This window comes from Lynx rufus, unplaced genomic scaffold (genome assembly GCF_022079265.1).
Source record: "Lynx rufus isolate CCGP_SWC_20201006 ecotype Redwood Valley unplaced genomic scaffold, mLynRuf1.p SCAF_8, whole genome shotgun sequence".
Lineage (NCBI taxonomy): Eukaryota > Metazoa > Chordata > Mammalia > Carnivora > Felidae > Lynx > Lynx rufus.
In genome coordinates this window covers 114,534,571-114,553,677 of record NW_025814896.1, presented here as the reverse complement: position 1 = coordinate 114,553,677, position 19,107 = coordinate 114,534,571, and the positions used below count along the sequence as shown (strand labels likewise).

The window sequence follows — 19,107 nt, the reverse complement described above, 5'->3', positions numbered from 1 at the left end:
TTATGTTACATACATCATCAGCATAATCGTTTTCAATTGTTTGAAGGTGCACCTCCTCTTTCTTCTTTGGAAAAAGATAAAGAAATTGATCTTGAGTTACTTCAAGATCTAATGGAAGTTGACATTGATCCTTTAGATATTGATTTGGAAAAAGATCCTCTTGCAGCCAAAGTTTTTAAGGTATGATATACTATTCTTCGCAATTTAAATATTTCATTTTATACTTTTGGCTTATTAATCACTTAAAACAGGAAAGTATACTGTTTATCACTAAATGTAATTCATTATTCATTGTTCTCAAAATTCATTAACTTGCAATAGATCTTATAGTAGTTTTTTTTATAATATAGATGGAGTAGTATAAGGAACACATACCCTTTTATTAATATAGCCACTATTATTGTTGTATGTATTAGTAAGAGCCACTAATAGGCTTGGGGAAGTTTAGTTATGGATTACTCAATTTTAGGCAAGGCCAGTGTATTGCAAGTTCTACTTCTGTATTAGCCTCAAGTTTTTCTAAAGGAGATATACCTCTAATACTTTATATTGCTTCTTTTTATGTATAAGAGAATTTTTTTTTTTTTAAGTTTTAGTTATTTTGAGGTAGAGTATGAGTCAGGAAGGGGCAGAGAGAGTGGGTGAGAGAGAGAATCCTAAGCAGGCTCCACACTGTCAGGAGCCTGATGCGGGGCTCTAACTCATGAACCATGAGATCATGACCTGAGCTGAAGTCAGATGCTTAACTGACTGAGCCACCCAGGTTCCCCAAGATTTTTAAGGATGCTAAGTATCTCTCAGATTCTAATACATTTTTTTTAAGTTTATTTATTTTGTGTGTGTGAGAGAGAGAGAGAGAGAGAGTAAGCACAAGTGGGGTACGGATAGAGAGAAAGAGAATTCCAGGCAGGCTCTGCACTGTCAGCACAGAGCTCCATATGGGGCTCAATCTCAAGAACTGTGAGATCCTCACATGAGCTGAGATCAAGAGTCAGATGCTTAACCTACTGAGCCATCCAGGTACCCCTCTCTCAGATGCTAAATAAATAAGGTACTTCTAGATTTTGGTATCAAATCAAGAGAAAATTATTGAACTGTTCCTATAGATCATTAAAATTAGAAGTATGTTTTGGTGATTTAAAGGGGGGGGAGTATGTTTATTTTGTAACCCTGTTTGAATTTAGATAGTATAAATAATGTCACTCTTAGTGAAGAGGTAAAAATAAACCACAGTTTTATTTTTCCCACTCTTTTAAGCCAATAAGCAGTACATGGTATGACTACTGGGGTGCTGATTATGGCACCTACAATTACAACCCTTACATTGGAGGTCTTGGGATTCCTGTAGCAAAGCCACCTGCAAGCACAGAGAAGAATGGATCACAGACAGTTAGTGTTTCAGTATCTCAGGGTAAGTGGGTATTATATTCTAAGTCATGTGCTATTCTTAAAACAAGTCCTGATTTCATGTATGCTTTGGCATATGAGAAAACGAGGCTGAGTGTGTGCTCTGAGGGTTTGGTTTCCCACATGTGCCATCAGAGTGACATGGATGTGTGTTTCCGTGTCAGTCCGTTTGGAGGAGCTTCTGTTTATGGGGCATTTTGTTTCTCAGAATAACACCTCACAAAATATATTTGTGAGTTGTGTGGGATTGACAGGGACTTTAAATTGATTGTGCTTTAATGTATTTATTTTTTACTCACAATAAACTCGTATTTTGTTTGTAAACAGATGAAACCACACTGAATATTATTTTTGCACTTTTCTAGTCATGTAGAATATATCAGAGTTTTTGTTTTTAATAAAATCTTTGGTTAAATTTTGAAACAACCATATGTTTGCTGAAACGTTGAAGTTTGATACAAAGAATATTTGCTATCCTGAACCATTTGGGAGTAAGTTGCTAGGCTTAAATATTTTTATTTTATTTGTTTTACAAATCAGGGCATTTTTCTACAAGAGCAATCAGGAAGCACATTTCATCAAAATTAGGAAACTAACATTAGTACTAACATTCATATCCCATTCCAGTTCAGCATTTGTGTTTAAATAACATCCTTTATGCTAAAGAATCCAAAGCAAAAAGATGCCTTGTATTTAGTTTTCATACCTCTTCAGTCTCATTCAGCCTGCCATAGCTCTTTTTTTTTTACATTTATTTATTTATTTATCTATTTATTTATTTAATTTTGAGAGAGAGAGAGAGCGCGAGCAGTGGAGAGGCAGAGAGAGAGGGAAAGAGACAATCTTAAGTAGGCTCTGCAGTGTCAGCATAGAGCCAGACGTGAGATTTGATCTCACAGCTGCAAGATCAGACCTGAGCTGAAACCAAGAGTCAGATCCTTATCTGACTGAGCCACCCAAGCGCCCCATAGCCTGCCACAGTTCATCAGAGTTCACTTCCATGACCTTAATGCTTTTGAAGATTACAAGCCGGTTATTTTGTAAAATGTTCTTCAAAACTTGGGTGTGTGTGTTATTTCCTCATGATTAGATTATGGTCATGCATCGTTGCCAGAAGTATCACTGGTATAATGCATAGATTTTCTTATGTATTCTGTTAGTTGGCTTATGATTTTAATTAGTTCCATGACTGGTGATTTGAAGTTTAATTACTTGATTTAAGGAGGTTATTTGACAGTCTTCTCCCTTATAAAGTTGTTCTTTGTCCCTTGCCAAATAAATTTTTGTGGGTGTGGGAGAGTGGTGCTTCAAAACTATTCCTTTAAAAAAATTAGTTTTAAGTAGATTTATGGTTTTCTGTTTTATTCAGTGGGTCATAATTATTATTTGTATATTTGTTGCTTAGTTTTTATTAAGGCAAAATGTGAATAACATAAAACTTACCATTTTAAACCGTTTTTAAAAACTTTTTTTAATGTTTATTTTTGAGAGCGAAACAGAGCATGAGTGGGAGAGGGGCAGGGAGAGAGGCAGACACAGAATCCCAAGCAGGCTCCAGGCTCTGAGCTGTCAGCATAGAGTCCATGCGGGGCTCAAACCCATGGGCCAGGAGATTATGACCTGAGCCGAAGTCAAACACTTAACCGACTGAGCCACCCAGGCACCCCCCATTTTACCCATTTTTAAGTATACAGTTTTGTGGCACTAAGTATATTCACGGTGTCTTCATTATTTATTTTGATGTTCACATTGTCCCAGATTTGACCAGTGGGATCTTTCTTAAGCTTATCTGTCTTTTTGATACTTTCTCATCTTTCTGTGGGTTTCCTTGTTTTCTGGCACAAGGTGCCCCAGGCTTATCATTTCCTTTTTCTTCCCTAGACTGGGGATTAACTACTTGAGCAAAAAGGGTATTTCAAAACATTTTAGTGGAAGAATGTGATTAGGACACCAAGATTTGGGTGCTAGATATACTTAACTACAATTTCGGTGACTGTTTGTGTGTCCTCTTGGTGGACGGTGTGTGTGTGTGTGTGTTTACACACATTTGTGTCTATATTTCTAATATACATATCTGGCTGTAGTATTTTTAAAAATACTATTTTTTTAATAAATTTAAAAAATTTAAATAAGTTAAAAAAATTTAATTTAAGTTCGTTAATGTACAGTGTAATATTCCACAGGCTTCATTTTAACTTCCTCCCTTCCATTTTTGTATCTGTATTCTCTGACAATGAGGAACCTGGTTCTTATTATCCTTACCTTACTTGTTTCCATTATCATCACTTAATTTATTTGATCCACTTCTCTTTATATAACCAGTCTCCCATCTCTGGCCTCCTTTGCACAGATTTTGTTACCTGCATATTCCCTGACATACCTGATACTCCTGACAGGTTGTTCTCCATGAGGACACATTCTTCACCCTATTCTGCATTTGGATGTCAACATTTTAGTGTAGAAAGTAGGACATGAGTAATAATTATCAAATAGCCTTTTTTTTCTTTTAACTGCTCTTCGTAGCCCTAGATGCTCGCCTAGAAGTTGGACTTGAACAACAAGCAGAACTTATGTTGAAAATGATGTCTACCCTGGAAGCAGATTCCATTTTACAGGCATTAACAAATACATCACCTACATGTAAGTGAAAATCATCATTCTTAGAATATTGCAGTGAATGATTTATTTCTTGGTTGATTTTTTAAGTGCATTCAGTGAAGACAAATTTTTAAATTCCACGTGTGGTGTGAATCTGAGTAGGCTAAGTATATAGCACCTCTCCCTCACTAAGTTAGTAGCAAGTTGAGAAAAAAGACAAAGGATTAATAAATTGGGAAAGCAGAGGGGAAACAAAATGCCTCCATGTAGTACTACACTTACATTCAGTCCAAAAATCTGAGTGATGTTTGTTATTGTGGCATTGTGAAGTTAATGAAATTCCTAGAGTTGTTTGCTTAGCTAGCTGCCTGGGAGTTCCTTCCATTATATCCGCATTTATTATAAAGTGGGTTTTTGAATACAATAATTCCCCCCCCTTTTCCAAGAGACATACAAGACCCCCAGTGGATGCCTGACACCACAGCTAGTACTGAACCCTATATATACCATGTTTTTTCCATACAAACCTGTGATAAAGTTTGATTTATAAATTTGGCACAGTAAGAGATTAACAATAATAATAAAATAGAACAATTATATACTGTAATAAAGGTATGAATGTGGTCTCTCAAAATATGTTATGTATTCACTCTCGTGGTGGTGATTTTTGATGATAAAATGCCTGCATGGTGTAATGCAGTAGGGTGAATGACGTAGGTGTAGTGATGGAGTGTCAGGCTACTGTTGACCTTCTAACTGTATGTCAGTCAGACAGAGGATCACCTGCCTCCTGCCTGTAGTTGACTGCTGTTCATATGATGATAACAGTTGACTGCTATTAAAAGAAACCGGAAACCGTGGAAAACAAAACTATTGATAAGGGGGCACTACTGCAGTGGCATCTTTGTCACCCTTAAAGACTAGGATGGATGTACTCTGGTTTCTCTTCAAATCGTGTAAATCTTTCGCCTTTTACTAAAGACTAGGATGGAAGAGATATATAGGGGCCTAATTGAACTGCTAAATTGAAGATTTACTGCCTGATTATCTGCATCAAAAGAGAGCAAACTTTTTATATCAAGGACCAGATAGTAAATGTTTTAGGCTTTCTGAGCTGTACAGTGTGTGTGGTAACTACACAACTGTGACTTTGTAGTAAGTAGCCATAGACAACGTCCAAACAAATGGGCATGGCTGATTTAGAAACTGTTACACAGTCAGGTGCCTGCCAGTTTTGATCATCCGGCTGTAGTTTGCTGAAGTAGAGTGCTAGACTTGGGTGGATTGCCTCCTGTCAGGTGAGCACAGTTAAGATAGCAGCTTGTCTCTCAAAGACTTAAGATTGAGGAGCTGTGCTGAGGAGATGGTGATTCTTATTTTCCTTCACCTCCAGTAAATTACTTCACCTTCTCTGGAGCATGGTGAGTAAAGGGGTAGATATACTAGTTAGAACCTAGGAAGAACATCATGTTCTCCTTCCCCTGTGAAGGAGAGTTCACAATGCATTAGAAAAATTGGGTTTTTCAACATTTCTATGTCAAAATGAATTCTTTCACTTTGCTATTTTCATTTATTTCTCACCTTAGGGGGTATAGAAAAAAGGTGAAAGACTGAAGAAATGGTCTAGTGTTCTGTGATCTTGGTATTGGTACAATAGTGTTATTGTACCTTACATGTAATGGAGGGATCTCTTTTGTTGGGTCAGCCTCTCCGTGACGACAGACAGCTCAGTACTGACCTAAGTAGCCCTTTCTCTGTTAAATATTTCTGATTTAAAACATTTTGTTAAAAGATGCTTTTGTAATTTGTATCTGTTCCTCTTAATATTTTATCTTTTGATTTTTATCCTGTTCAGAACTTTTCCCCCTTTTAATAACTTTGTAAATAAACTTTTCATGGAAAACCTCTCTTAGAGTTCATATGTTTGTCTACTTCCCATGAATGTATGCTCATTTATTAGTTTGGTGTGTGACCTGGGCATCAGAATTTTTTGATGCTTCCCAGGTAATTTTAATGTGTAATCAAGGTTAAGAATCAATGGATTAGAGTCTAAATTATTCTAAAATTACTTTCTTAAGAATTAGTCAAGATTCTTCTTTTTCTTCCTTTTCCTCTTTTATTAATTAGGAAAAAATTGAAAATAGAAATTGCTAGAGAGTAATAAGGTTTTGTTCCTTTGATGGACAAGTGCTGTGAATTGGGGAGCTTCTCTCTTTGGTGATTGTCTTTTTGACCTTCAGGTAATGTTGTAAAAACAAATTTTCAAATAATATAATGATGAACCATTCTTAGGAATGCAATTAAAAAAAATTTTTTTAAAGAGCTTCACTTATCTGTACATACTAATAGCTAGTGAACATTTCTCCTGCTACTTTGTATATAAAAATCATAATTGTGTTTAATTTTCAGTATCACAGTCTCCCACTGGAACAGATGATTCCCTTCTAGGGGGTTTACAAGCAGCGAGCCAGTCCAGCCAGCTTATTATACAGTTATCATCTGTCCCAATGTTAAATGTTTGTTTCAACAAACTTTTTTCCATGCTTCAAGTCCATCATGTCCAGGTATGACTTCAGGAGAAATGGTGTATTTTTACAAGTATTGCTAGCCTAGTAAAAGGTGAAAATAACTGGGGAGATCTTTCTCAACCTGAAAGGGTGTTTTATTAATTATCTCAGATGGAAAAGTATTGGAGATCCTTTGATAACCACAGCTCCTCAGTGATAGGGTTATTTATAAGTTTTATGATTTTTAAGCTTTGTTACTTTAGTTCCAATTATATGTTGCACATAAAACTATATTTAAAGACTTGAATCATCCATTTTGATTTAGAAAACTATAGGTATTAGGTACGAAATTTTAATTTAAATTTTGTTTCATCAAGAATTGTGAGATGTGTTTGCTTGCCAACTGAATTGAAGTAGCCAGAGGAAATAATAAAAAAATTAATTACTCACAAGGAGTCATTCATAAGGTTTTTATTTAAACAGTATTTCGTTATATAATAGGTACTTTTTTTTTCCTCCTGTCAATTTTCACTCTTTTTCAGTTGGAATCACTTCTCCAGTTGTGGCTCACATTGAGCCTGAATTCTAGTTCATCTGGAAACAAAGAAAATGGAGCAGACATTTTTTTATATAATGCCAATCGAATACCTGTCATCTCATTAAATCAGGGTAAGATTTATTAGAAGGATGGTTATTAACATACTATAAATAAACTAAAAAGGCAATGATTAGGGTAATGTTTACCTAATCTTTGTCATTAGGATTATAATGGTTTACTGGAAAAAAGCCTTTTTTTAATAAACTGACATTACTTAGCAGTGAAGAAAACAAAAAACTTACTCTGTGATTTGTGTTATCTTATGCCCATGTGCAACTAAAACTTGCATTGTTAATCTTTATTTCCTAAAATATTTGTCTTATTCTTCAGCTGTTCTGTTACCACTGGTATGTCTTTTTTTGTTTGTTTGTTTTTAATGATTATTTTTGAGAGACAGAGACAGAGTGTGAGCGGGGGCGGGCAGAGAGAGAGGGAGACACAGAATCCAAAGCAGGCTCCAGGCTCCAGGCTCCAAGCTGTCAGCACAGAGCCCAATGCGGGGCTCGAACTCACAAACCCTGAGATCATGACCTGAGCCAAAGCCAGAAGCTTAACTGACTGAGCCACCCAGGTGCCCTTGGTATTTCTTAAAAAGGTGAATCAGCCTCATAGGAATTGGTAAATTGGAGTTGGTTGTCGATTTCGTGTAGATGTTGTATTAGTAGGCAAACCATAAGAGACTCTTAAATACAGAGAACAAACTGAGGGTGGGGGAAAGGGGAAAATGGGTAATGGGCATTGAGGAGGGCACTTGTTGGGATGAGCCCTGGGTGTTGTATATAAGCAATGAACCACAGGAATCTACCCCAAAAACCAAGAGCACACTTTACACACTGTATGTTAGTCAATTTGACAATAAATTATATTTAAAAAAAGAAGAAAAGTTGTGTTAGTTAGGGATGCCTGGGTTGCTCAGTCAGTTAAACGTCCGACTTCGGCTCAGGTCATAATCTCATGGTTTGTGAGTTCAAGCCTTGTGTTGGGCTGTGTGCTGACAGCTCAGAGCCTTGTGTCTCCCACTTTGTCTGCCTCTACCCCACTCACGCTCTGTCTCTCTCTCTCTCTCCCTCAAAAATAAACATTAAAAAAATTTTTTAAGAGTTGTATTAGTTAACTTTTGGGTGTGTGTGTGTGTGTGTGTGTGTGTGTGTTTTGGACAAATGCAAGAGTGTGGATATAATGGGGTAAAATAATACCCTTCTATAGAAATAGAATTAGTCTTTGGCTCTGGCTGCAGGAATCTATTTAGTTTTATTTTAAGAAAAGTGTAAATGGTCATCTATTTCTGGTGCTTTCTTCCTAGGGGGGTGCATTTTCTATTCACATGGCTATCAGGTTGGTCTTTAGTCCCACTGGCTGAACGGTTCTACTTAGATCTGCGTTGTCTTGGCAAGAGCCAACCTGCTTTAATTAAGAGGTTTTCATCTCTTCCACTGTACTAATAATTATTATAAGTTGTGCTCTTTTTTATTGTGAAAACCCTTACACATAAACAAAGTTGATGAGTAAAAAAGTAAATAACTGTTCATTATTATCATCAGATATCTGGTTAGTATTCAAATTTCTAGTTGTCTCAACTGTTCCAAATTTTTAAAACTTGAAATAGACTCCATATAAGGTCCACATGTTTTAATTATATTTCTTTAATCCTTAAGCTGTATCGGTTCTCTCCAGATCTTTTTTTTTATCCCCTTAATAAAGTCATTTGTCAAAGAAGTTTGGTTGTTTTTCATGATTCCCAGGTTCCTGATTTTTCGTGATTGTATCTCCATGCTGTCCTCTCTATTTCCTATAAATGGTAGTTAGACCTGGAGCTTAGTATTTTTTTAAAAGGCAATTTCAAAGGTAGCCTCTATTTTTACATTATTAACACACTGATGCTGAATGCCATTAATAATTCATTAGAGGTTTCAAAATGAGGATAGTCTATTTCTGTCACTTTTTCATTTTAGTTGAAATACTTACATAAAGAGAAATTTTCTTTCATAGGCTATTCTCTCACCTTCTGTTGGTACAGTTTGTATAATAGAGGCAAGGAAAATGCCAGAACTTCCTTAATTTTTAAAATGACTATTTAGTTTCTTTAATAAATATCTGTGTAAGTTCAGGGATTTAAAAATATTTTTCTATTAAAATTGTTAATGGATATTGATGCTAAAATTTTGCCATTTGTGGCCAGTTCAGTGCTCCTTTCTTTTGTTTTAAATACATGACTCGGTTTTTGTTAGCTTTTAAAGTGTGGTAAATATTTCAGTCTGTTTATATTTTGGCCTGAAATCTGGAATCAGCCATTTTTCAAGGGTGTTTTAAGAGCACAGTGTGGGCACTGAATTATGTATGTGCATTTGAATAATTTCTTTGGCTTCTCCAGCTGCCGTTAAGTGCTTCCCACTTAACTTTGCAAGTGACCTAATTTTTGTTGTGGTTTCTGCTTTTGTTGTGAAGTTGTATTGGTTTTCAGAGGTTTTACCCCATCCCTGTTTTCCAGTGTCCCCTGTTATTTTCAGCTTTAGGTCTTATAGAATGTGAAGAGTTTTAGTAAAGCTGTGTTGCAGTAGAAGTGCCTTTAGTTTGAGAAGGACAGCATGTTTATAGTGATAACATGTTATTTTATGGATTGTGGGCAGAGCTTTAAACTTAGCCTTAAAACATTATTTTATTTCTTAATTCTTTAGTGATATTTAACGGGGAACTCTTCATTTGTATGTTTTGAGGCCACTAGGTAGTGAATTGATGTAAAGAAATAGTGTCGTATTTTAAATTTATCTGTTTCATTTTTAATTCTTAATAAACATGTGGTTATCGTTAATTAAAAATGTCCTCCCCTTCTCTTTTCTGTATAGCGTCCATAACTAGCTTTCTCACCGTGTTAGCTTGGTATCCCAACACTCTTCTCCGGACATGGTGCCTTGTGCTTCATAGTCTAACTCTCATGACAAATATGCAGCTGAATCGTAAGTTTAGAGATTTATTCCTTTAAATCTCTCACACATACTTTTTTATCCTTACTATCAGATTCTCAAGATTTTTGTAAGAAGTGATAGAGTTGTGAAGATTATGTTCCTTCTTTGTGCCTCTTCTGAATTTATTCTTAAATATCTTAGGCTTTGTGCCTCTTTACTTTGACAATTTACTCTCATTTGCGATCACAAGTTCAAATCATAGTTTTACTTTCTAAAACCTTACTACTTATTAAAACAAAACTGCTTTTAGAGTACAAATATTTACTGTTTTATGTTTGTTATTCTTTTTAAAGGATCTTTGCGCTTAAAAGTGATTTATTTATTATTATAATCCTGAGCATATATGATTAGATTGCTAGGTTTTTGTTTCCACATCTAGATCCCTTCTATGTTATCTTCTGTAGTGCATATTGCTTTTACTTTTCACATTTAAGTCTGGATTTAATCTGACATTCTGGAGATTGTTGTTGAGATAGGGATGAAAGTTCAGACTAGAAACAAGGACTCACCATTTGTGAATTGAAATCCTCATTCTCTCTAGATTATGACAAGAGGTGGGTAAATTTCATCCCCATTCTTTGTGGGGTTAATTTCACTAAATAGAAAGCTCTGTCACATTGATAAATATATCAGTTTAAATCATTGTTTCGCATCAAAGTGCTATTCCTTTTTTTTGTTTCAAATATACTTTCCAAATATGGCATCAAAAGTATCACTGTCTCATATTGAAGATATTAGCTCAAAGGATGTTTTAGTCAATTCAGAAAACTGGTGTGTTACCTGTATACCTTTGAACATTATACAACCTTTGTGGTACTGACTTGCAAAAATGAATAGTGTTTGCATAGATTTATCTGAGATTTATCCGAAAAGTAGGTCCCTATTTCTGAAAGAGGGAAATAATTACCAAGAATAGGCTCACCAAAAGGTCAGTAAGCATTTATTTATTTCTTTTCCAATTTCTTTTCCACTTGACTATATACTAAATAAGATGCACTTTAAACCAGCTATTTTTTATAGTCAGATTAGGAGAGAGGCCAGAGGAGATCCATGATAGATGAAAATACAGAATGAGCCCAACACAGTCAATGCAGTAGAGTTTCAGACCCTTTTAATAGACTAACTCCCAGGAATATGTGAGTTTTCCTTGAAACTAAAAGACATTTGAGATACCGCATTTCCATTCTTTCAGGGTCCATTTGTTAAGAGCATTTTTAAAAAATGTTTTACAGCTGGTTCAAGCAATGCCATTGGAACTCAGGAGAGTACTGCTCATCTGCTGGTTTCAGATCCAAACCTGATTCATGTATTAGTGAAATTTCTTTCTGGCACCAGTCCACATGGAACAAATCAACACAGTCCGCAGGTACGATGTCTTTTCAAAACCAGTGATAGACCCAGACAGTTCAATAAATATATTATATTTGTAAAGAAAAACTTAATGTAACTAATAAAATTTTCATTGCTTAGGTATTAAATGATATTGTCTTATATTTCAATGTAATAAAATGTTTTGAATGGTATATAATAGTAGTTATACTGAAACTGAAGCACAGCAGGTAGTAAATTTTCACTTGAATTTTTACTGGATTTATAAGCAGATGTGTATTTTTGGCATTAATTTTGGGCTAATTTAAGAAACATCCTGAAAAAATACTTACCTGAAAGTCATGGAAACATTTAAGAAATCTTGGAATTAAAAAAGTTTTGTTTTGTTTTTGTTTTTGAGTGAGAGACAGCACAACTGAAGGACGGTTATAGAGAGAGGGGGAGAGAGAGAGAGAGAGAGAGAATCCCACAAGGGGCAGAGAGAGAGAGAACTGGAAGCTCATGAACCATGAGATCATGACCTGAGCCGAAGTCAGATGCTTAACTAACTGAGGCACCGCAGGAATTTAAAAAGTTGTTTAAAACTAATGTACCATGTTTAATGATCTCAACTACTAATATTGATAATCCACCTAACAACCTTTTTATAATATTAAATGTTATTTAAAAAAATAGCAAGTTGTATTGCTCAGGGCTTATAAACAATTCTAGTCTCATTATAAACTTCCTTTATATCAGTTTAATTTCTTATTATAATATATTGCTTTTTAAAATATTCCTACATCATTATACTTCTTTTTTTTTTTTTTTTTTTTTTAAAGAGAGAGAGAAAGAGAGCATGAGCAGGGGCGTGGCAGAGACACTCTCAAGCAGGCTCCATGCTCAGTGCAGAGCCCGATGTGGGGCTCGATCTCAATGACCGTGAGATCATGACCTGAGCCAAAACCAAAAATTGGACACTTAACTGAGACCCCCAGTCGCCCCTATTATATTTCTTTTTATATAAGATATAAATTTAGTTTTCATAGCATCTTTTTAGTGGAGGCTATGCAACATTATCATCTTTTAAATTTATAAATTTTTCTCTGGATTTGCCATTAGACAAAATCTCATTTAGTTGTGTAATCTGTAATAATATCCTTTCTAGTGTTTCATTTATTCAGTAAGTTTTTAAAAATGTTTATTTATTTTTTAGAGAGATAGCATGAGTGGGGTAGAGGCAGAGAGAGAGGGAAGGAGAGAATCCTAGGCAGGCTCCATACTGTCAGCACAGAGCCTGATGTGGGGCTTGAACTCACAAGCTGTGAGATGATGACCTGAGCTGAAATCAAGAGTCAGGCTCTTAACCAACAGAGCCACCCAGGTGCCCCTGTTCAGTAAGTTTTTACGAGGCTTCAATGTGCTAGGTCCAGGTATTGTTCTCTAGGTACTAGGGATTATAAGTAGTTACCAAGACCAAGTTCTCTGCCTTCTTGGATTTTAAATTCTGTTGGGTACATTTAGTCAGTACTCTCGTACTGTACATACTTAAGTTTTGTAGAACACAGTGAAACAAGCAAGACAAGTATGAAAACAAGGGAGAAAAAACTATTATATTTAGATTGGGCCAGAGTTTTGGTGGGAGCAGAGGCATATTATCAAGTGATTATTGTACATAGAGATTTATGAATTGGGAATGTGAAGATTCCTGGGATCATTGATTCTAACTTCATTATTTTACATATATGAAGAAATGCAGTATCTGCATTGCCCACAATTACAGAACTTGTTGGTGGTAGAGCGAGGTATTGGAGGGCATACCATTGTATTAAATAGGGGTTTTTCTTCCTGTTTTTTTTTTTTTTTAAAGGCAAAATAAGTTATTAAAGATCAAGCTTTCCTCAAAGATCTTAGTTTTGGTTAAGAATGCTGTGACTTAGGTGCTTAGTATTAGAAATTAAGTTTATCTAACTTTAAAACAGTTTGAAGCATTACATTGCATTTTGTTTTACCAAAACTCCTCAAGGTTTTTGTGATCATAACAAATTGAGATTGAATAAGATTGTATGGAGAAGTATTAAAAAACATTCCAAAACATACCTCAGGTTACTTAGTATGTTTTTCATTATCATTTCTTTCATTGACAAGATACAATGTTTGGGAAAGCATTTTTTTATTAATTGGTACAGGTTTGTACCTTTGGAGTCTTTGTGATTTTGGTTTTTTCATCCACTTTCGTATTTGCTCTGCTAGTCATTAGAAGCATGACCAGTTGTGGATCACTTAACCTCTTGGAGTGCTTCTGTGAAATAGGTATTTAGTAAGGTGGTTGGTGAAAATCAGTGCAAAAGTTCTTTGTACTTTTGTGAATCATTGTGGGTATATTTCTTTAAATTTTTTTTTCAACGTTTATTTATTTTTGGGAGAGAGAGAGCATGAACGGGGGAGGGGCAGAGAGAGAGGGAGACACAGAATCGGAAACAGGCTCCAGGCTCTGAGCCATCAGCCCAGAGCCTGACGCGGGGCTCGAACTCCCGGACCGCGAGATCGTGACCTGGCTGAAGTCGGACGCTTAACCGACTGCGCCACCCAGGCGCCCCATGGGTATATTTCTTGTGTAATTCAGATGAATTTTTTTCTGTCTTGAGTTACATAAACCTACTGTAAGTTCTAAACCATAATGCTAAAATTATTGATACTAGAATTTATGGTTTTGGGGGCACCTGGGTGGCTCAGTCAGTCGAGAGTCCAACTTTGGTTTAGGTCATGGTCTCATGGTTCGTGAGCTCGAGCCTTGCGTCAGGCTTGCTGCTGTGTGTGCAGATCCCACTTCAGATCCTTTGTCCCCCCTCTCTCCCACTCATGCATGTGTGGTCTCTGTCTTTCTATCTCAAAAACAAACGTTAAAAAAAAGGATTTATAATTTTAAGTTTAAAATAAATATATCAAAATCTAAGAAAGTTGGTTTCTTGCTATCACTGTTAATATTTCGTTCTTCATATGAAAAGTTCAAAGGGTATAGTGCTTGACTTAATGCTTGATGCTTTTTAAATGAATAATTCTATAAATGGTATCAGTAAAAAGTTTTCAATGGCATTAATTTCTCTTCAGGTTGGTCCAACTGCTACACAAGCTATGCAAGAATTTCTTACCCGATTACAAGTGCATCTTTCTTCAACATGTCCTCAGATATTCAGTGAATTTTTGCTCAAGCTAATTCATATACTTTCTACAGAAAGGTAAATTTCAATGTATGCATGTATTCTTGATGTAGAAGTAATAAGTAATCCTCTAAATAAACTTTGCTTTACCATTTGTTGGGGTTTATGTGGGAACAGATCAACAGTAGAGTGGGGATTAAGGGGGAAGGATTTATCCATTTCTCTCCTGACTTTTCATTCCATTCCATTCTGGCTGTCTAGATTCTTGAACTCTATGAAAGAAACACAGTGTGTTAAATCTCTGCTTGCTTTTAATGTTTTCATAGATAAGTGAAATTTATTTGAAGCTGTTAAAATTTTTCTAGAATACAGATAGAATATTAAAGCTACCAAAGATTTTATTTCAAACCAATATGTAAGAAAACCTGAGAAAGATAGCTTACAAAAGAAAATTACACACCAGTCTCCTTGAGAAATCCTAAATAAATTTATTATCGATATTGGGCAATACGTTAAAAGAGTAAATTGTGACCATGGTGGGTTTATTCTTTTTTTTTTTTTTTACTTTTGGCTTAAAACAATAGAAATTTATTACCTCTCAGTTTTTGAGGCTAAAAGAATGCAATCAATGTGTTTGCAGGCCATACTCTCCTCTGGAGGCTCTAGGGGAGAATTCTTCTTTGCCTTTTCCTAGCTTCCATTGGTTGCCAGAAATTCTCAGTGGTCCTAGACTTGTAGACGCATCATTCCAATCTCTGCCTCCACCTTCATGTGGCACTTCTTCTCCTATGTCTTTGTGTCCAAATTTCCCTTTTCTTTCTTTCTTCTTTTTTTAAATTTTATTTTTAATTTTTTAAAATTTACATCCAAATTAGTTAGCATATAGTGCAACAGTGATTTCAGGAGTAGATTCCTTAGTGCCTCTTACCCATTTAGCCCATCCCCCCTCCCACCATCCCTCCAGTAACCTTCAGTTTGTTCTCCATATTTATGAGTCTCTTCTGTTTTGTCCCCCTCCCTGTTTTTATATTATTTTTGTTTCCCTTCCCTTATGTTCATCTGTTTTGTCTCTTGAAGTCCTCATATGAGTGAAGTCATATGATTTTTGTCTTTCTCTGACTGACTAATTTCACTTAGCGTAACACCCTCCAGTTCCATCCACGTCGTGGCAAATGGCAAGATTTCCTTCTTTTTGATTGCTGAGTAATAACTCCATTGTGTATATATACCACATCTTCTTTATCCATTCATCCATCGATGGACATTTGGGCTCTTTCCATACTTTGGCTGTTGTTGATAGTGCTGCTATAAACATGGGGGTGCACCTGTCCCTTCGAAACAGCACACCTGTATCTCGTGGATAAATGCCTAGTAGTGCAATTGCTGGGTCGTAGGATAGTTCTATTTTTAGTTTTTTGAGGAACCTCCATAATGTTTTCCAGAGTGGCTGCACTAGCTTGCATTCCCATGAGTTTATTCTTAAAATGCATGAATGGTTAAATATCCTAATATATATCATATGAATGTATCATTTTCTTCATACTGTAAGACATTTCAAAAATCCAACATTACTTTCTGGGGCACCTGGGTGGCTTAGTCAGTTAAGTGTCTGACACTTAATCTCGGCTCAGGTCATAATCTCATACTTCATGAGATCAAGCCCCATGTTGGGCTCTTCACTGGGTTGGAGCCTGCTTGGGATTCTCTCTGTCCCTCTCTCTGCCCCTCTCCTGCTCGTTCTCTGTCTCTCTCTCTCTCTCAAAATAAACAAACATTTAAAAAAATAATAAAAACTAATAATATGTGTAGTTTTAATTATTTGTTGTATATACACAGTGAAAGATAAAGGTAAGGAGTAGATTCACGAAACTAAGGACATGATGTTACGATACGAATACATGTACAATATTTGGAAAACATGGGCATGATAGTTTTGTGTGATGTAAATAAAAGCAGTTGACAAGCAAAAATCAGTCACCATATATTTACTTTTGTTTTTTTAACTAGGCTTTTTTTTAAAATTGTGTATGAGACCTCCAAACATTCAGTAGACATATGCTTTAGTATACTACTGTTCATATAAAGTTGTACTGCAGTAAAGGTTTTCCTATGAGACTGTAATATATTTGCTCTTACGTTTCCTACAGAAACATTCATCTTGATTTTAGTTTAGTTACATACTGTTTTTTTTTCAAAGTGGAGATATTTGCATGCCTCCAAAACTGATCAACAATTTCTTTTTTTCAGCTTCTCTTCTTTTTTCAGCCAACCCCTTATGCTCTACACACACCCTGTGAATTTTCTAGTGTAATTTTCTTTAATCCAATGCATAAAGTTCTGGGCCAAGAATGTCTTGGTTTATGTTTTGTTTGCTTTCTGTGTTTTTAAGAAAGTGTCTAGTATCCTGATAAGTTAGCTGGGAGCTCTTAGGTAAATTAATTTTATGACCAGGAAGAAATACAGAGTCTTAATATAAAGAAGGCATTCAATTTTATTGGGTGTTTTTGCAGATTACTTTCTATTGGCCTGTGGATGATATTTTCATTTTCTTAACAGTATCCTTTAGAAAATAAGTTTTCTATTTTCATGAAGTCTTGTCAAGTTTTTCCTTTATATATTATTTTTATGTCCTAAAAAAAAGAAAAAATCCTTGCCTAAACCATGGGTCCTACACATGATCTGCTATGTTTTCTTCTAGAAATTTAGTTTTTACATTTATGTTGCATCTGGGTCACAGTTTTTTTGTTTTTTGTTTTTGTTTGTTTTTGCCTGTGGATGTCCATTTGTTCCTCTGTCATTTGTTGTACAGGCTCTGCTTTTTTCATTGAATTTTCTTTGCTTTTCAAAATCCATTGACTGTACATGTTTTGCACTATCTGGACTCTCTTCTGTAGAATTGACGTTTGCATCTATACTTTTCTAATACTGTATTGCCTTGGTCCCTCCACAGTTTCTTGAAATCTGGTAGTGCTGGTTTTCCAACTTTGTTCTTTTTTCAGAATTGTTTTGGCTATTCTGGTTCCTTTGCTTTTCCACATAAATTTTAGAATAAGTTTATTGATTCTCGTCTATACTACCTGAAATAAAACAAAACCCTGCTGGATTTTGATTGAGAATGCATTGGTCTACGGATCAATTTAGGAAGAGTTACATAGCCTCTTTGGATTTTTTTTTTTGTACCCAGTCATGTAGTCACTGAGCAAAAACAGCCTTATTTCCTTCCTTTCCAGTGTGTATGTCTTAATCCGCAGCCCCTGCCCTGCCCTTCCCTTTCCCCTCTCCCAATGCCCTGGTTAAGTACCTTCAGTATGATCAGTTGAAATGATGAAATTGGCCATCTTTGTTTTTTTCTTACTGTTATTGGTAGTCTTTCACAAGTAGAAATGTTACTAGCTATAGCTTCCTTTGTAGATGTCTGATAGCAATTTGAGGTTTTTTGTGTTCTTAATTTGCTAAGACTTAAAAAAATCATGTGTTACCCTTGGATTTTGTGGAATGCTTTCTCTATATCTTTTGAAATTATCATGTTGTTTCCTGTGTAGTCTGTAAATAAGGTGAATTACATTGATTTTTTTTAAAAAAGTGTTGATCACTGTGTGTTCCCAGCATAGACTCACTGCTCACTTGGTCATGATATATTATCCTTTTCATGTCTTGCTTAAATTAAATTAGTTAACATTTTGTTGATTTTTGAATCTATCTTTATGAGGAATGTTTGCATTTTTCTTACAATGTCTGGTTTTTATGAAAAGTGCCTGTTTTTTATACAAGTTAATGCTGGACTCATAAAACAAACGATCCCTTTTCTGTTTTTGAAAGGAGTTGTGTAAAATTGATTAAAGATTCGACAGTACTCACCACTGAGGCATGCTGAGTCTGGAGTTTTCTTGGAGAAAACGTTTTCAATTTATTTTATAGTGAAAGATGATTCAGGTTTTCTGTTTCTTCTTGAGTGAGATTTGGCAGTTTGCATCTTGACAGAATTTGTTCATTTCATCTATGTTGTCGAATTATTTGTATTATTTCCTTATTATCCTCTTAATGTTGATGGGCTCTAGTTCGATTCCTGTTTTCGTTTCTGATATTGGTAATTGTTATTTATTTATGTCATTCTGGCTAGAAGTTTATCATTATTTTTGGTATTTTCAGAAAACTGACATGAAGCTTTGTCCTACACCTCAATCCTATTCTAACACTATCCAAAGTTAGTGTCAGACTCACAGGTTTAGCTACTCAGTACCATAACATTGCCCTCACTTCAGAGCGCGCAGTTGCAAGTTGCCGCACTTCTGTCAGATTTGGGTGCAAATTCAGGGGTTCTCACAGCACACTCCTCAGTTTTGGTAGTTTGTAAAAATGATACATAGAACCCAGGTAAAACGCTTAAAATTTACTGATTTATTATAATGTATATAACTCAGGAACAGCTAAATGGAATAGATACATGGGCAAAGTGTGCTGTAGGGGGTTTGTAAGGTTGGGTGTCTGTGAATGGGTTTGAACGTCAAGAGTTCTGTGTTATCACCGTTGCATACACCAGAATTTAGCCGTTTGTTAAATATATT

The 19,107-nt window shown here is 35.4% G+C and overlaps 1 protein-coding gene across 6 annotated transcripts in view; it reads left to right on the top strand.

The window, feature by feature from the left end:
- The window catches only part of BIRC6 (baculoviral IAP repeat containing 6), a 225,438-nt gene that overhangs the window by 108,796 nt on the left and 97,535 nt on the right, over positions 1-19,107 (top strand). For all 6 annotated transcript variants that reach the window (XR_006960345.1, XM_047069619.1, XM_047069617.1 and 3 more), the window contains 8 exons: positions 47-180; positions 1,258-1,411; positions 3,931-4,047; positions 6,415-6,569; positions 7,055-7,181; positions 9,954-10,064; positions 11,306-11,439; positions 14,493-14,620. Coding sequence is in view for 5 of the 6 variants with exons in the window: in XM_047069619.1 (XP_046925575.1) it covers positions 47-180; positions 1,258-1,411; positions 3,931-4,047; positions 6,415-6,569; positions 7,055-7,181; positions 9,954-10,064; positions 11,306-11,439; positions 14,493-14,620 (1,060 nt within the window). In the remaining variant the exon portion in view is untranslated. The remainder of the gene's footprint in view (positions 1-46; positions 181-1,257; positions 1,412-3,930; positions 4,048-6,414; positions 6,570-7,054; positions 7,182-9,953; positions 10,065-11,305; positions 11,440-14,492; positions 14,621-19,107) is intronic.